Source organism: Plasmopara halstedii (assembly GCF_900000015.1).
Source record: "Plasmopara halstedii genome assembly, contig: Scaffold_470, whole genome shotgun sequence".
NCBI lineage: Eukaryota > Oomycota > Peronosporomycetes > Peronosporales > Peronosporaceae > Plasmopara > Plasmopara halstedii.
Genome location: NW_020187390.1, coordinates 626,761 through 643,798, shown reverse-complemented (window position 1 = coordinate 643,798; position 17,038 = coordinate 626,761). Strand labels below are relative to the sequence as shown.

The following is a 17,038-nucleotide window of genomic DNA, read 5'->3' as shown; positions in this document are numbered from 1 at the left end:
CTGTCCGCGGGCCAACAGCCGAGCTAAATGATTTCATGTCTATGTTGATCCTGAGTAAAAAAGCGATCCAAATGCTGAAGGGGAAATTGCTTGCTCGGAGGCACTCATCAGCTAGCAGAATGCGATAAAACGACAAATTTTCAGAAAGCTTTAGCCGGACACCGGTTGAAGCCTAAACTGCCCTGACCCTGACTCCGGTAATGTAAGCTGCTAGGCTTTCGAGGGCAAGACGGCAAGAAAAAAAACTCTGTGGAATAGAATGGTTAGATATCTATGATTATGGTCAAGTCTCACGTCTAGCTAGCAGTTGTCAATTTTGGAGGGCGTGGGCGAGAATTAACGCTTATGTGTGTTGAAGCAGATATCACGACTTACTGATGTATCATATGCAATCAAATTATATATTCACCCGCGCAAAAGTTATAAGACTATGATCAAATTGATGCTGCTGTTGTCTGGTAAGGAAGGCTATTGCTTAGTTCATTAGGTTAAGATCGGAAGACAGAAGCAGTAGTGAGTTGTGGTTGTGGCTCAAAGCAGGAAGAAAGTAGCAATCGTAAGTAATGGCCTCCAGAGTACATATCTGCTTAGTCGGGAGCTAGTGACGGCGCGTAGTGGTCTCCAGGGTATAGCTCTGCTGAGAGATTTGGTTACAGCTGTATGTCAAAGCATTTATGTATATTAGATTGAGTGGTACCTATAAACATCACTGTGTGGCGCGAGCCTTTGAGTCTGACACCGTGAAGACGATTCGAAGTGCCACAATCTCGTGAGCATAAGTTGGCAGAGATAGGCGGCTGTGGGACTTATTATCAGGATGGTCCATTCTCACCACGAAGTTTACTTTACTGCCAAGATAGCACTACCGTGTGAAGTAGTAAGGCTCCGCAGGTTGGTGGATGGAAAAATTTATTCATTTGTGAATCAGGTGACCGCGCTGTTCGAGACTACGTACTTCGCTTATTACCGCAAGCAGAAGTTTTATTGATTTTGAAGGGCTATCCCTGGATGATGTGTGCAGATTGGTGCAGTTAGTATTGAACGGAAAGCTGATGATATAATTTGGATGAATCTGTCATTGCGGAAACTCGCTGGTGAGGATTTGGGGCAGTGAAAATCATGAATATGCAGAATTCTTTCATAGTTTGCGACGTCGTGCTTAGAGACCCGCCACGCGTGTGACCTCGGTTTAGAGTGTGCGTCATGAGACTGAGCTCTTTTGTGGAACCAAAAATCACGTCACTTGTTAATCACCCTTACTAAAGGAACCTAGAAAAGTCATTGAGGCTTTTTTGCGTACAAAACACGACGCGAGATTGGTAAGATCGATATATTGGGGCTCACGCATAGTGTCAGAATTGCCAATGGCAAGTGGCAAATTTTCATGCTTGTAATAAGCAAAATACAGCCACTGTATCGGCGCAAAACCCACGGACGAGAATCCAGTTTCCGAATCGTTGTTGGTAAGTATGGCCTGCAGGCAGATCCCGCTATCATTTGGAAGACCAAAATATTCTCACCTAATAGGCTGCCAACATTGTTGCAGACATGCCAAAGACGCCGACGAAATCGACAAAAGTTCTGCTTGCTGACGCGTTTCGCCTATGCATGAGGTGGCCACTATATACCTCGTACATTAGTCTGTGCTCGGGCTTCTCATCAGGATCTTATACGGCGCGTCGAGTATGTTGATGGTCAATAATAGTAAGGTGTGGTAGAAGAGGCGATAATTAAGGCTATGATTGAAAGCCTTATGCGTGCTTCAATTCTGACCCTTCCAAATAACTGGAATGACCATTCCATATCATCTGTGACACTAAAGCCTCTACACTAGGCTGTGCGATAATTCAAGCAGATGTTAATGAACCAGACAATAGCATACTTCATATGCTACTGTCTGGATCAGGGTATACGTGCTTGTATCCAAAACCATTTGCGGTATGTGCAAACCATGCGTCGTCGCGCGCACAGAGTCATTGCGGCTACATATCACTTACACGAGTTGTAGATCTTTCGTTATCGATTATACCTCTTAAATGGAGTTTCGACATGATAAAGTGGTGAGAGCGCTCTTGCGTCAACCAGACTATCGCGCATTAATGAGGCGATATGTACAGCGTTCAGGTCAGGAGCAGCAATGCTGTAGTAATGATAACTTTAGGAACAGGGAGTTTTGAGCTTAACTGCCGCTTCAGAAAACGAACTGTTGCGTAATCACACCACTAAACTTTATTCAAGGCTTGCTGTATTACAGCGCTATACCGTATTCGACAGCCCACCCACTAATACCAGCATATTGGTCTTTGTGGACTGTCCAATCAAATTGGCTCATCTCGCAACTGTCAGCAACATCATTATCAGTGAGGGGACATAAAAGCTAATTATCAACAAGGTCTTCGCTCACACGGCTTGCCAATAGCCATTGTTGATCATGCCTTGCAGCAATAAATGTTTTTCAAGTACCGAGCACAATATCGGGCATGTCCATAACCGACCATCCACATTTAGTTGCTCAGAATGAACCTGTTCATCGCGTCGTGGGGTCTATTTTCCGAAGCGCTTGCGCGAAAATATATAAGAAGTGAGAGCTAAGGCTATCGCAGAATTGTCTATGCATCTATCCCAAGCAGCTTTAAGGACAGGTGAGCCACTTGCACAAATGCAGAGCAAACTATGCAGACATGACACGACCACTCACCAAGACATATAGATGCAGTGCATGATGCATCAAAAGCAATGATGCCAATCATTACATACTTGGGACATGTCATAAGGTGATAGATATAACTACGAAGCTGGGGAATATGAGCGCGGTGGATCACCGACCCCCACAAAATCCATGAGACGACAATAGTTCAAAAGACTAATAATTCTTCCTTGAAGAGCAATATTTAAAGACTTTGACAAGTGTAATCTCGGTTTTATGCAGCTCAAATTTATATTCTCGTCTTCCGCGCTGATATACTCTATACGAGCGATATTCACTCTCATTCTTCGCGAGAGCAAAATCACTATCGATGATATGTATTAATATCCCATGGGATCATTACTATACAAATATATTAAATATACACACACGGTAGGTACCGTGTACCACTGAAGGGCGGACCCTCGTCTGTCCCCCCCGCAGAAAGCTCAATTACGGAAGCCTCGACAGGTTTCGACTCGGTCACCGTGACTAGAAATTGCAGCTTTCAGACACGTGAACATAACATTGTTGGAGTCATAAAGCAAGAAAGAGAGAGTGAAGAAGACGTGAAAGACACAAAGTCAGGGCGAACGGAAATCGCGTAGATGTGGCGCAAGCGCCGCGGATCGCTGGGTGGCGGCAATGCAGCGCGCGAGTCACCCAGTCTAATCAATTCTCACTCACTTCTAAGCACACCTTCTTCGATGTCTATAACCAGTAGCAGTCCATTTTTTGGCAGTGATCCCAATGCAAACGACCGCGCGCTTGTTTTCCGTGTCGAGGTACCGACGCCTGGACCGCTAGGATTGGACTTACGGGCGCGACACATTGAGCGAGACAAACCTCAACGCGGAGCTGTTGTCAAAGGCTTTCGTCCGCTAAAAGGAGACCTGCCAGGATACGTCGAGTCAACGGGTCGTGTTAAAGTGGGGGATATTCTTCAGATTCTCCACAAAACAGCTATTGACGATATGCCGTTTGAACAAATTGTTAAGCATGCGATGCAATTACAACAAGATCCGACAGCATGGCCTCTAGCTATGGAGTTTCGGCGCGAACCCGAAAAACACGAAGCAAATCATTCGACATCCTCAAAGCCACGGCGCAACAGTTTTTTTCGGTCGTCTATTTCAATGTCGAATCCTGTTCAGGATGGCAATTTTAATGAGAAATTGCAATATTTCCGTGATTTTTTTGCGACACGAATTCCGACTGGTGGTGCTACCCCAAAGGAAAAGGAAAAACCGCCTCGGCCACCAAAATGGGACACGGTAGATGAAATGTACCGTGAATTAATGCTTAAACGTGGAGTTCCTGAAGACGTAATGGATGAATTAATTCGCATAGAGTCACTGGAGACAAAGTGGCACGTGGTTTGGTATGCACAACAGAACGAAAATGAGGAACATACCAAGTCGAATGGAACCGAGGCGAAAAAATTTGCAGAGAATTTGGTCGAATTGAAATGGGATAATAAGGGTCTAAAGGATCTTGAGGCTCTTCGAGCCAAAATTGCAATTGCGTCGACAGACTGGTTAGAGGCTTTTCTTGCTCATTTCGGCTTGGACTATCTTACGATGAAACTTCCTGACCCGTCACCTTTTCCGATCGAGACTTCCAAATTTGAAAAGGCGACGCGAGTGTGCGAAGTCATATTACGAATCTTGCGGTCGTTGACGCATTTTACGGCAGGAGTCGAAGCGATTACCAACACTCCAGGGCTAGTTAAACGTGTTGCCTTGTGTTTTCACACCGAAAACGGAGACTTGAAGAAGAACACGTTGCAATTACTTGGCATTGTGTGTTACAACAGTGCAGCGGGTCATTCTGCTGTCATTGAGGCGTTTGATCACTATAAGGAAACTAAGGGTGAAAGTATTCGCTTTAGCTGCTTGCGGGATGCGCTCAAATCGACCAGGTATTCGCTTGTATTTAAGGAAGATGTACTCAGTTTTGTGAATATTATTGTAAATAAGGCCATTCGGCTGGAAGACCGACTTGCGATTCGTTCCGACTTTATGGCTCTCAAGATGGCGGGCTATTTTGAAGAAATTCGTGCCAAGTCACTTGCTGTACAACGCACCAAGTACCCACTCGCGAGTTCTGCAGCTGGCACTTCACCCAACGAGGGATTTTATGGCCATTCGTCCCCAAATCCAGGCGCTCCGACAACTCCGTCACCGATTCCGGCCAAGCACATTGCAAGAAATTTTCCTTCGCCTGTTTTAGGTGCTCGATTGAGCGACTCACCCATCAAAGGCCGGGAAAACTATCCTGGAACCCCTGTCAGTAGCTTAGACACATTAAGGACTCTTGGTGGAAGGCGATCCTCTATTAGTAAGAGCGTAGATGATTATAGCGGTGGCCGCTTGTCAGCAAGCAAAAGTGCACCACCTTCGCCAATTGATAACGACTTGGCAGCTTTATCTCCTGACGGAGTTATTGCTCGCTCTTCACTTCCTTTGGACAACCGAAGTGGAGCTCGGTTTGCAATCGGAGGCAATAGCATCATTAGCAGCTCAGTGACGCAACTTCGAAACCAATTGGACAACATGGAGAAGCAGATTGATGTCTTTGAGCAATTTATGGAGGACGACCGGAAAGACACAATTTATGAGCAGACAGATCTTGCGTCGTTAGATAGTGTGTTTCGTTCCCTTTATGATAGTGTGACGAACGACCATGAGCTTCAAGCGTGTTTTTTATCGATTCTACAGCAATTGCTCTTTATTCCTGGCGACCGTGTAATCGGAAAAGAGTTGTGGGCATTATCCGAAAAGGTCATGAAACAGATTACGCTGTTGGCTCCAATTGAAGAAGTGCACAATTTTGAGCTGGGATACGATGATCGTAAAACGTTGTTGAAGATGCGGGACCGATATGCGCAGTTTTTGCAAAAGTGCGCAGACCAAGACCCCACTTTTCAATTTCGAATGGGTCCAATCATTTTGATGGAAAACAAGGATCGCGATCACGATGAGCTTGCACTATCAGATGCCACTGCGGACGAGACGGATGAAGAAGATACAACAGCGAAAGTCGCGGCTCAGGACCATCCCGATTTGATGAAGTACTTTAAACTTTTAAAAATGGGAATGCCTTTGCATCAGGTGCAACTCAAAATGAGTAGCGAACTGCCAACGTTTGATCCCTCGATTCTGGAGACACCTGACGAGGTTATACACCTGAATAAATCTGATGAAGATCTGGGCTCGAAAAAAGGCACGCGAGCTGAAGATCATGAGAAGTTTGCCAAGTTTTTCAAGCTGAAAAAGATGGGAATGCCCATACCACATATTCAGCTCAAGATGTCGGCGGAGGGACTTGACGGTTCGATTTTGGAGACACCAGATCTGCTGCTTGATGAAGACGGAAATGAGGTGAAAGAGGATGCACATGACACACAATTTGCTGGGATTCCGGTGAAGGAGCATGAAAAATTTGTGAAATTTTTCAAGCTGCTCAAGATGGGCATGCCTCTGGAGCATGTAAAATCAAAAGCGTTGGCTGAGGGACTTGATCCGTCGTTGCTGAGCACACCAGACCAGCTCCTAGACAAAGAAGGCAAGATTTTCATTGCTGAGCAGGGTAAGATAAGGTTTAAAGGTATCCCTGTGAAAGAGCATGAGAAGTTTGCCAAGTTATTTAAATTAATGAAGATGGGTATGCCTTTGGAACACGTCAAGATGAAGGCATTGAATGAGGGTTTGGATGCAGAACTCCTTTTGACACCGGATGCTCTTTTAAATGAAGACGGATCTGTTTTTGTTGAAACAGCTATACGAACTGGTATCAAGGTCAAAGACCATGTCAAATTTGCCAAGTTTTTCAAGCTTATGAATATGGGGATGCCGGTAGATCAGGTCAAATTAAAGGCATCTGCTGAAGGTTTGGATTGCGAGTTGCTGGATACTCCTGATAAGCTTGTGGATGAGGATGGTAGAAAGGTGACAACCACAACCACTCAATCGAAAGGGATCCGAGTAAAGGATCACGAAAAATTCGCTAAGTTTTTTAAACTCTTAAAAATGGGAATGCTTTTGGAACATGTAAAGGCAAAAATTACTTCTGAGGGCCTTGATGCGAATTTGTTAGATACACCTGACAAGCTCGTCGATGAGGAAGGAAATGAGATCAAAGGTGAGACTCAAGTTTCAAAGCAAGTTCTCGTCAAGGAACATCAAAGGTTTGCCAAACTTTTCAAGCTGTTAGAAATGGGAATGCCTCTGCCGCAAGTCAAGCTCAAAGCAACAGCAGAAGGATTAAATGGTGATCTTCTTGATACTCCTGACAAATTAGTCGACGAAGAGGGGAAGGAGATTAAGGCACGTAATGAAAAGAAGGTGAAGGCGTGCGAACACCCACATTATGCCAAGTATTTTAAGTTATTGAAGATGGGAATGCCGCGTGCCCAGCTCGAGCTAAGAATGACCACCGAATCTTTGGATCCAAAATTATTAGACACGCCGGATACATTAATTCTGGAGGATCTGTCTGCTGCAGTACTAACGACGGTGAAGGAACCTGTTGTAGCGGGGCCTCCAAAGCCAAAGCTTCGCAACTTGTATTGGGAAGCGGTAAAGAGCGAGGAGACATCTGGTACGATTTGGGAACTTTTTGCGAAAGAAGAAGGGAACAAGTCGGAGGAGGAAGCTGCAGCACTGATGTTTGCAAGAGCCAAGTCGAAACCGATAGCTGTGAAAAAGGACGTGGTGTTGGACAAATTTGTCAATCAATTGTCGGATGTTTTTGTAAATAAACCGTTAAAGGTGAAAGAGGCGGAATCTAAGAAACCTTCTAAGCGTAGAGCTCCCACCCGCGTTGCGTTGATCGATGCCAAAAGAGCAAATAATATAGGTATAATGTTGGCACGGTTCCGACTGCCGTATTATAAACTTCGAAACGCAGTGTTGCTTGTTGATAAGGAGTTGCTCTCTGTCGAGCGTGTGTCGTCTCTTCTTCAATTTGCTCCCGAAGACGAAGAACTTGATGCTGTTCGGAATTACACAGGAGATCCGAAGCTTTTAGGCGATGCTGAACAATACTTTCGTGAGATGGAGTGTGTGCCTCGATTAACAACTCGTTTGCAGGCGATTCATGCAACATGGCAGTTCGATACTTACGTTGAGGAGCAGAGAAAATTAATGGCATCTGTGTCGAATGCGTGTGAAGAATTGAAACAGTGTGATCTGCTAAAAGAAATTTTTCGTGTAGTGTTATCACTTGGAAATGCACTTAACGATGGCACGGCTCGTGGTGGCGCAAAAGGGTTTAAACTCAACATTTTGCTTAAATTAAATCAGGTGAAGGCAGCAGATAATTCAATGAATCTGCTCAACTACGTCGCAAAAGTGCTGCGTGCAAAAAATCCATTAATTCTCGAGTTTGACAAGAGTTTGCCATCCATTGAGAGCGCAAGTCGTGTCACAATCCAGATGCTCAAGGCGGGAGAAAGCGCAGTTCGAAAAGCAGCAGATGTTATTGCAAACGAATTGGAAGTGCACGCGAAATTGCCTGTCAAGAAATATCCACAACTTGATTCAGATGAAGAGGTTTTGGATCGTTTTCAAGAGGTGGTCAAACCATTCGCTGATCGTGCTAAACAAGCTTCGGAACAGATAACAGATGATATGGACGTGATGATGAAGCGTTTTGAGGAAACGGCATCGTTTTATGGTGAAGACCCAACCAGTCCGGATTGTGGACCCGACGCCTTCTTTTCTATCTTTTACTCGCTCGCCAAAGTACTTCAGTCTGCAGATCGTGACAACGAACGCAAGCGTATTGCAGAAGAGCGAAAAATTCGCCGCGAGGAGGAGACAAAGAAGCGTCTTGAGCAACTCAAGCTTAAAAAGAAAAAGAGCACCTTTGCGACGTTGAAGACTGGTGATGTGGATGACATTGTTTCAAAGATTCGCGCCAAACGTGTTGAGGAAAAGCGACGCGAAATGTTGGCTGCCAACGGATCTGCACCTCCGGTGTCGACGGGATCCAATCGCGGATCAATTGGTACACCACGCAGTAGTAACAGTGCAAAGCCTCCACCCGCCATGGACGCAGTATAATTTGTGCGTATTTAGCCTCGATTATCTTTAAGTAAAGGGGAAGTATTAAAGGTTTGCCAAAAGACAAATGTGACTCCGTTTTTGCAATTTTTTATTTGATATTTTGGTACTGTAGTAATTTCCTGGCAAATGGATGGGAATGGGACACCTCCAGCCACACCGCCTTCACCTACAAGTCCCGCGCGGCCGGCGCCTCGTTATCTAACACGCGATGGGCCAACATCTCTTGGTTCTCCCCCCACGGTAGTACCCACAGCGTCAACGCGTCACGACAGCCATCCACTGTCTCCTTCGTCGCCCATGTCGGCGTCCATCTCAGCTTCGGCCATTTCTGCGTCTGCTGTTTCTGCTACTGATATGCCCGGTCGCTATGGATTTGCTGAGATGAGTGCGTCTATAGACGCTACACCAGCGCCGCGGTACTTGAGCCGGTATGGCGCCGAAGGTAATGATGCCACGACCGGACAGGATGGTGACGATGTGGAGGCAGAGCTGCGGCGCATGGCCCAGCGCCAACTTCCGCGCGGTGACTTAGGCCGTCGCGAATGGAGGATTGAAAGCTTTCAATCGCAACAAGAAACACAGGCGTCTAATTCTGTCGGAAATGGTTATGGAGCACCGTCCTCTCCTGGCAGCAATTCCATGACGAGTATTCACAGTAGCCGTTCCGGCATGCCGACGCCAGCTCAGACAGCACTGCCACAGCCTCCATCTTCGCCGCCAAATTCGCCTCCTTCTAAAGCGTCTGCCTCAATATCTGCGTCAGCATCAGCGTTTTCGCAGTTTCAGAGACAGCAGCAAGAAGAACAAATGGCTTTCTCGGGAGCTGTTGTTTGGGGTACCAATATTAGTGTATCGGAAAGTATGGAGCTCTTTCGAGAATTTTTGCACCAATTTCGACAGGATAATAATGGCGCACCGGACGAGCCGTATTACCTGAAAGCGCTGCGCCAGCTGGCGCTGACTCAGTCGCTTGTGTTAGATCTTGACACGCAGCACTTGAGACAGTTTCGCAGTGTACGGAAGCTCTACAATCAATTACTTCTGTTTCCTCAGGTACTCATTCGCATTCTCGATATGGTCGTTACAGAGGAGTATCAGGCACTGCTGGCTACTTCAGTAGCAGAAGCTGCAGTTCTTGACAGCTTGACAAACGTTGCACTTCAGGTTAGACCTTACAACTTGCGTGAGGTCTCACCCATGCGCCATCTAAACCCATCAGATATTGACCAGTTGGTATGTTTAAAAGGAATGGTCACTCGTTGTAGTGGTGTTCTACCGGATCTGAAAGAAGCTTTTTTCCGTTGCGCCATGTGTCATGCAACGACACAAGTGGCTTTAGATCGGGGTCGCATCGAAGAACCCACAAGTTGTATGCGATGCCAGTCTCGAATGAGTATGGAAATGATTCACAACCGTTGTGCGTTCACAGACAAGCAAATGATAAAAATGCAGGAGACCCCTGATGCAATACCTGAGGGTGAAACCCCTTATACAGTGCTACTTTTTGCTTTCGACGACCTCGTAGATGGCGTGCGACCAGGTGATAAAGTCGAAGTGACCGGCATTTATCGTGCAGTGCCGATGCGCTCGAACTCTCGTCAGCGCGTCGTGCGATCTGTATTTAAAACGTACGTAGATGTTGTCCACTTTCGCCGCGTGGATGAGCTCACCCGGCGTGACGATGGCGAGTCTGGAGAAACTTTAGACTGTGTCACCCGGAATAATGGAGGGAATGAGGGCGTTATTGGCCCAGCAGATATCGATATAGACATGCCAGACCCCTCGGAAGAACAGGATGCTGCTGCGGCTGCAGATGCACAACAAGCACGAAAGCTGGCAGCATTTCATCGAATTGCAGCGCATCCTCGAGTGTACGAAAATCTGGCTCATTCACTGGCACCATCTATATGGGAGCTGGACGACGTCAAAAAAGGAATCTTGTGCATGCTGTTCGGCGGCACACGCAAAGATGGAAGTACTGGTAGTGTAAACGAAGACAGTGGCGACTATGAGCATGGTGGCATGGCACCCAAACGCAGGAGCATGCGCTCCGATATGAATGTGTTGCTATGTGGTGACCCAGGCACATCAAAGTCTCAGTTGCTGTCATATGTACACAAGCTTTCACCTAGAAGTATCTATACGTCAGGTAAAGGAAGTTCAGCCGTCGGTCTCACGGCGTCACTCATCCGCGATATGGAAACGAACGACCTTGTGCTTGAGTCGGGTGCTTTGGTTCTGTCAGATGAGGGAATCTGCTGTATTGATGAGTTTGATAAAATGAGCGAGTCAGCACGCTCAGTACTTCATGAAGTTATGGAGCAGCAGACTGTAAGTATTGCCAAGGCTGGCATCATTTGTTCACTGAACGCACGAGCCTCAATTCTTGCGTCTGCAAACCCGATCGAGTCGCGCTATAACCCAAATAAGTCAGTGGTGGAGAATGTCAACATTCTTCCTACTCTTCTCTCGCGTTTTGATCTCATTTATCTCATTCTCGATAAGCCGCAACCCGAATCAGACCGAAAACTTGCCAAACACATTGTCGCATTATACTACGACGAAGAAACTCAAGCCCGTATGCGAACTCAAACGCGAAACGGCGAGAGTGCGCCACAATTAATAAGTATGAAGCTCCTGACCGAATACATTTCATATGCCAAACACAATATTTTTCCACGATTATCCGCTGAGGCTCGCGATGGGCTTATTCGTGCATACATGGATCTTCGACGAATGGGTGGCGCCAGTGCTGCATCGGCAAAGAAGAATATTACAGCGACCCCACGACAGCTAGAGTCACTGATTCGTATTTCTGAAGCACTCGCAAAGCTCAAGTTATGCAAAACTGTATCTCGAAGTGATGTCGATGAAGCGCTGCGTCTGATGAATGTAGCTACCCAGCGTGCAGCGATGGATCCCCGGACGGGCACGATTGATATGGATATGATTAATACGGGTCATAGTGTGCTGGAGCGCGAGGTGCTAGCGGATCTTGTTGCTGGAGTGAAAGAAATTCTAAGTGAGACGCCAAACCAGTCGATGACTGTTCATGAAACTCGCCGACGCCTGGAAGAAAAACGCAAGAGCGATGTGAAAGGTACTGAGTTCCAAATGGCGCTTCGCTCATTAGAAGATGACAGTCTTGTGCAAGTATCTCATGGCATGATTCGTTTCTTTGGTGATCCAGTAAATTAATTAATTTAATCAAACGTGACATTATAGTCGTATTCTTACTTCATTTTTTACACAATTAAGTTCAGTGACATAGTGAGCGCGCACGTACAAGCGCTCGGAAAAAGTGGTCACGTATGAAGATAAACGCGGGATCAATCATTTCTGCCGCACTAAAGTTATGTAACTTCCTGGAAACTTGGAGTACAGTGAAGCTTCATGTGTGACCCATCTAGTATTATTAGATATACAAGTATCTGGTATTATATTCTTACTTGTCAGCTAGAATTTTGCATGGTTTAAGTTATCCTTCCTTGTGTCCGGTGCCTTATATAAAAATAATTTACCTGGATACTCGTAGTGGGAACGGCTGTTCCAGTCGCTAATTGTGACCCGCATTGACAATTGACATTACTTGTAATGCAAGTTAAGCGTGTACGAAGTGGCAATACAAGCCGTAATTTGCCCTAATTTTACTTCGGCAAACTTGCTTGTACACTAATCGCTATCGTCCCTTTGCATGCGTTACAGTGCGATTGCAAATGGTCCAACGGTGATTTTATATAACAGACGAGTCGTTTTTTTCATATGTACATCAAATTTTTCGTTACTGCTCCCATGCCTTTGGGGTGTAATGGCATATTCTTCCACCCAAGCAGTAGAAAGTCGCTATTTCTAATTCTACTTTTTAATATAGGCAGAAAAGTCATTAGTTGTTCAAAAAGGGCAAATTTTGTCTGCAATCAACTCATCCCTCTTTTTATAATTAGTTGTGGACACAAATTTAAGAAGAAGTTATGCCCTGGAAATGAGTTCTTAGCTCAAATGAAATAGGGATGGGTGAATGTCTTTTGAGACTGACTGACTGATATGCAACAATTAAGCTTTGTTGATGAGTTGCCAAATGAGAGTATTTGTTACTATAAAAACTGGCTCACGTGAAAGAAATGGCTTACACAATCGACGATTCCTAATAACGTGTTTCGTGCTCAGTGAAAAATCGTTCCGTGTTAAAGCACTTCGCTAGGCGCACACTTGACTCTTCTCACTAGATCGTGACGTTCACATCATATTGTGACCGCTCACTCCTAGTATTATCAACTCAAAGCACGGAGTAATTAACAAAACAGAACTGACCCTTTCCAATTTATCTCTTGTTTCAGAAATGCGACAACATGTGAGTACGAAGACGCAGGGGCGTGTCAAGCAGCAGCATCTTAAAGATCCGCACACACTTACGGATGAATTTTATAGAAATACACCAACCTTTCGCGCGGGTGGTCTCGTGACCCCTTTGGGCATGCTGCAGCTCCTTTCTGCATTTGTGCTACTTGGCTATGTGTTCGGTGGTGCAATGCTCTTTTGCATTGTAGTATTAATGGTTCTGGGTCTTGTGCTCCTGCATCATAGTGAACCGATTGATCTCAAGCAGGGAATGAGCTTTCAACAGGCTATTAACCGGCTATATGCTTTGCGGCGCAGTGTACTGGACTATTCGCTTACGCTTTCGATCGCACAAAGTCAGCAGTCCAGAAAGAACCTGCATCACTTTGTGTCGCCAGCCAGCTTCGAACCGAAATCGGTGGTGGCGTCTACTGCACTAGAATCGAACTTGATTGTTCAGCACACACAGAATAAGTTGACACCTTTGAAGATGAATCAACAAAAAATGAATATGTTGCCAGCGATCAATTTTCTCGCCATGAAACCCGCCGAATATCTATGGGAGGTGAAACGCAGAGCTCACTCTGAACCGAAGCAATTGCTGCGATGTCGACCACTTTTGCCGCTTCTGCCGAAGATGCTGCATCAAGACCTGGTTCAACACAAGTACAACAGTATGATCAAAACGGCGGTGTTGCTATCGCCAAAGGTTTTGGAACAACAAATGGAAATACAAGAACAGCCGATGGATGGATATGTTAAGCCTGGAAAGGTGCAGCAAGAGAGTAAAGCGGAAGTAACAAGTAGCAAGGACAGTTTTGCCATACTTCTCAAACACGTATCAGAGGTTGAGTCTGTGGTAGAAATCAAAGTGGCGAAGGCGGTTCCCCCAACAATGACAGCCAACTCAGGACCAAGTGCATTGGTCGTGACTCAGCTTTCGGTTTATCCTAAGCCGAAGCCTTTGGTGGAAATTGCTTATGGCGAACCAGCTGTAGAACGAGAGTTGGTCGTCACTCGCAAGGTGCTTCTTTACTCTAGCTCGAGAAGCGATTTGGTTAAAAAACTGGAAGAGCAGAAATCGGAGTGTGACGCTAGATACGATGTGGAGTTGGACCTAGCCGTTGAGGAGCAAACGGAAGAAGAGCTAAAGGAAGAGTCAGTTGAATCTGTCTCGTCAATCGAGGCTTTCCCACCGTTGTTACCGATGACGGTACCTTTGGCGCCGAAGTTCCCGCATATCACCAACGGTATGGAACCAAATTTTCTCCTGGACATTGAACTAGAGCCAATGTCTGCACCAGAGAAAAAGTTTGTCTCTATCGGCTCTTTGCAATGTAAACAAGTCGAAAATGCAGATTTAAATATGATGCTGGAGGAGCTAGATGTGATGCAATCGGAGCTTGGTGCTGTAATGGCTTGTTGCACATCGCTGCTGATAGGCGAAGTAATGGGGTGATGTTAGACACAATTTCAAATCAAGCGGATCTAACTCGTACGTCATAATTTGTCTGCTTCGAACAGAAAAAGAAATAATAAAGTTTCCACATTTTCCCTCTGAGAAATATATTCTACTATTTGTTCAGGAATGCCATAAAAGACGAGTAAGCACGCTCAAGGTCATAGCTCAATTGACGTGTCTGTTCCTCATTCAGTTCGTCGGAAGCACGCATAGCGTTCATGGTACGCAACCAGCCCTCAATTTTGTCACGTCCAGCAAAGTCAGGCGGGAGGCCGCTAACCATTGTCAAAGAACTCATCATTTCGCTTAGCAATGGCTGGATTTCGTCTACAGCTCGGATGTTTAGCTTAAGCACATCCATGAGTGTGATGAAGTTTTGAACTGTCTGAGCCACATTAACTGAATCGGTCTTGCGATTAGTCGTATTGTGCACCACTGTGGCTGGTACACCAATCCGTACAAGGCGCTCAAAAGCGCGTGGACAGTCCAATTTGTACTCGGCGACAAAGCTTTCTACGCTCTCGATAAAGCCACCCAGTCGAAGAGCTGTTTCCGCTGTCTTGAATTGCGAAATCAGCTTTGTACACGCTTCTGTGTACTACACCATCAAATTTATTGTAGCACAAAGAGCAATACGATCACAGCTCTATTCCTTTTCACAACAAATTACCAACCTCCTCCGGGGTGATGGCATCGCGAACATAGGCAGCTTCAAGATGTTCTGTGGTCTTAAAGATGGCAAATAGGTCTGCTAGATCCTCATACTTGCGTCGATCCTTTGAATCTACCCAGAGTCTCATGTTTCCTGTCATTGGTTGACAATGTATCGCATACATCAGCGCTAACATTGTGACAGCGTAGCCATACTGGACTAACGCATACCCGAACGCACTGCGGTTGATAAGCCAGGTATAATATGTTGACAAGACTATTTAACGTATCACGAAGCAAAACACGCGTCAGTTAGCACCACAGAGAAGGTTGAGCCAGATCGAATTATTAAAGGGAGATGACAAAAAAATCAAGAAGCCAATCAAAAACGTTTTTAATGTATTGATTTAAGAAGTTAAACGACACCATCGGGTGTGGCGTCGATGAGCTTCTGAATCTGAAACTGTTTCTCGACAATTGGCCGCACATCTTCAACGTCTACAAGTGTTTCTAAAAATGGCAGCAGGTTTAACAATTCAGCGTCCGCTTCGTCGTCGTACCATGTTTCGATTGGAATACCATTATTCACCTGGTATCCAAACGCATGCGGTGAATTATCGACCAGCACAACTTTTGACAGGTCACGTCCTAGGACATTCAAGTCTTTCAAATAGTTGCCAAAAACGTCGAGGCAATCGTCTCGGTAAAGTCGGTACCTTTGTTCAACCCATACTATTAGTAAATACTTTAGTCAAATTAAGTCACTGCAATACATACCTGATGAGGTTGCGATGCGGGTCAAGCAAATCAATAAGCTTTTCAGCATACACTTTGTGAGATGCTGTAAACACCACAATCTCAAAGAGCCTGGACACGCGCTTAAGGAAGTATTCCATGTGCGGACGCTTCTTTACGTTAACAGTATACTTGACGCCATTAAACATAACCTGTTCAGTAATCGAATGGGACGCTATAGATCAGCAAATATCCAACAGCTCGAATACACAGTAAGCTCACCGGAAATTTTAAATGTGGATCCTTCACTTCGTCTACGCTACAATGCACGAGGGTTTCGTCCAAATCAAGAACCAAGCAGATTTTCGGCGCATGGCGCGATCGCTCTGGCAGTGAAATGGGTCGTTTGCCTTCCACAATATCCTCGTACTTCGGTAAGGTCTTCATAAAGTAAAATCTGCATCATGATTTCGATGGTCAGCACATTAAGCTTCTTTAATTCCATCTCGTTCGTACGGATTAAAGTCTTGCTCCAGTGGTGTGGACTCTTCCTCGTCCTGACTATCACATTCCAGCATACAAGACACCTCTTGTATATTTACTTCCTCTGTTAGCTCAGTAGGCTGTGCATAGGACCTTATGGCTGCTGAATCTACTCGAACTCGAGTGTCGGGTGGAGAAGCACTTGCTGAGCGTGAAGTCTTTGGTGGCTTTAATACTGGAGAAAAAAGCTCATCGTTGGCGTCTTCGCTGGTACTGACACCTACGTCTTCTTCCTGCTTTCCATCAGTAGAAGACACGGATTCGTAGTCAAGAGTGCGTGCCTTCTTTACCCTTGACTTGCCTGCGTCTTGATTTTGTTTGTCAGAAGTCTCCAGCAATTTTCGTGGCGAAAACATCTTTTCATCATCTTTAGACCTAAGCGAACTTAGCAATACATTATTTTTTTCTGCGACACAAAAAAAGAAAATAATTAAATATACGGCATGTCATTTTAGAAGCTGGCGGTGCACCTGCTGCCTTCGTGTGTTGGCGTTTAATAGGCGTAGACGCGATAGGTGAGAGCGGATCGGCATAGTGGCCTTGCTGTGACAT

General features: G+C 45.5%; 3 protein-coding genes across 3 annotated transcripts; 2 read left to right on the top strand and 1 right to left on the bottom strand.

Moving 5' to 3' along the window:
• Positions 1-3,294: 3,294 nt before the first annotated feature.
• On the top strand, positions 3,295-11,955 carry PHALS_10339 (formin-homology 2 domain-containing protein; the record flags this gene model as incomplete). The annotated part of the gene is made up of 5 exons (XM_024725745.1): positions 3,295-4,488; positions 4,578-4,607; positions 4,666-8,639; positions 8,792-8,805; positions 8,870-11,955. The coding sequence occupies 5 exons, from the start codon at positions 3,295-3,297 to the stop codon at positions 11,953-11,955; spliced, it is 8,298 nt and encodes a 2,765-aa protein (XP_024576491.1).
• Positions 11,956-13,096: 1,141 nt separating this feature from the next.
• PHALS_10338 (uncharacterized protein) lies at positions 13,097-14,554 on the top strand (the record flags this gene model as incomplete). Its single annotated transcript, XM_024725744.1, has 1 exon — positions 13,097-14,554. One exon carries the CDS (start codon positions 13,097-13,099, stop codon positions 14,552-14,554), a length of 1,458 nt encoding a protein of 485 aa, XP_024576490.1.
• Positions 14,555-14,669: 115 nt separating this feature from the next.
• Positions 14,670-17,038, bottom strand: PHALS_10337 (nuclear lim factor interactor-interacting protein hyphal; the record flags this gene model as incomplete). The annotated part of the gene is made up of 9 exons (XM_024725743.1): positions 14,670-15,155; positions 15,232-15,362; positions 15,440-15,485; positions 15,630-15,718; positions 15,788-15,924; positions 15,986-16,155; positions 16,226-16,400; positions 16,460-16,892; positions 16,957-17,038. 9 exons carry the CDS (start codon positions 17,036-17,038, stop codon positions 14,670-14,672), a joined length of 1,749 nt encoding a protein of 582 aa, XP_024576489.1.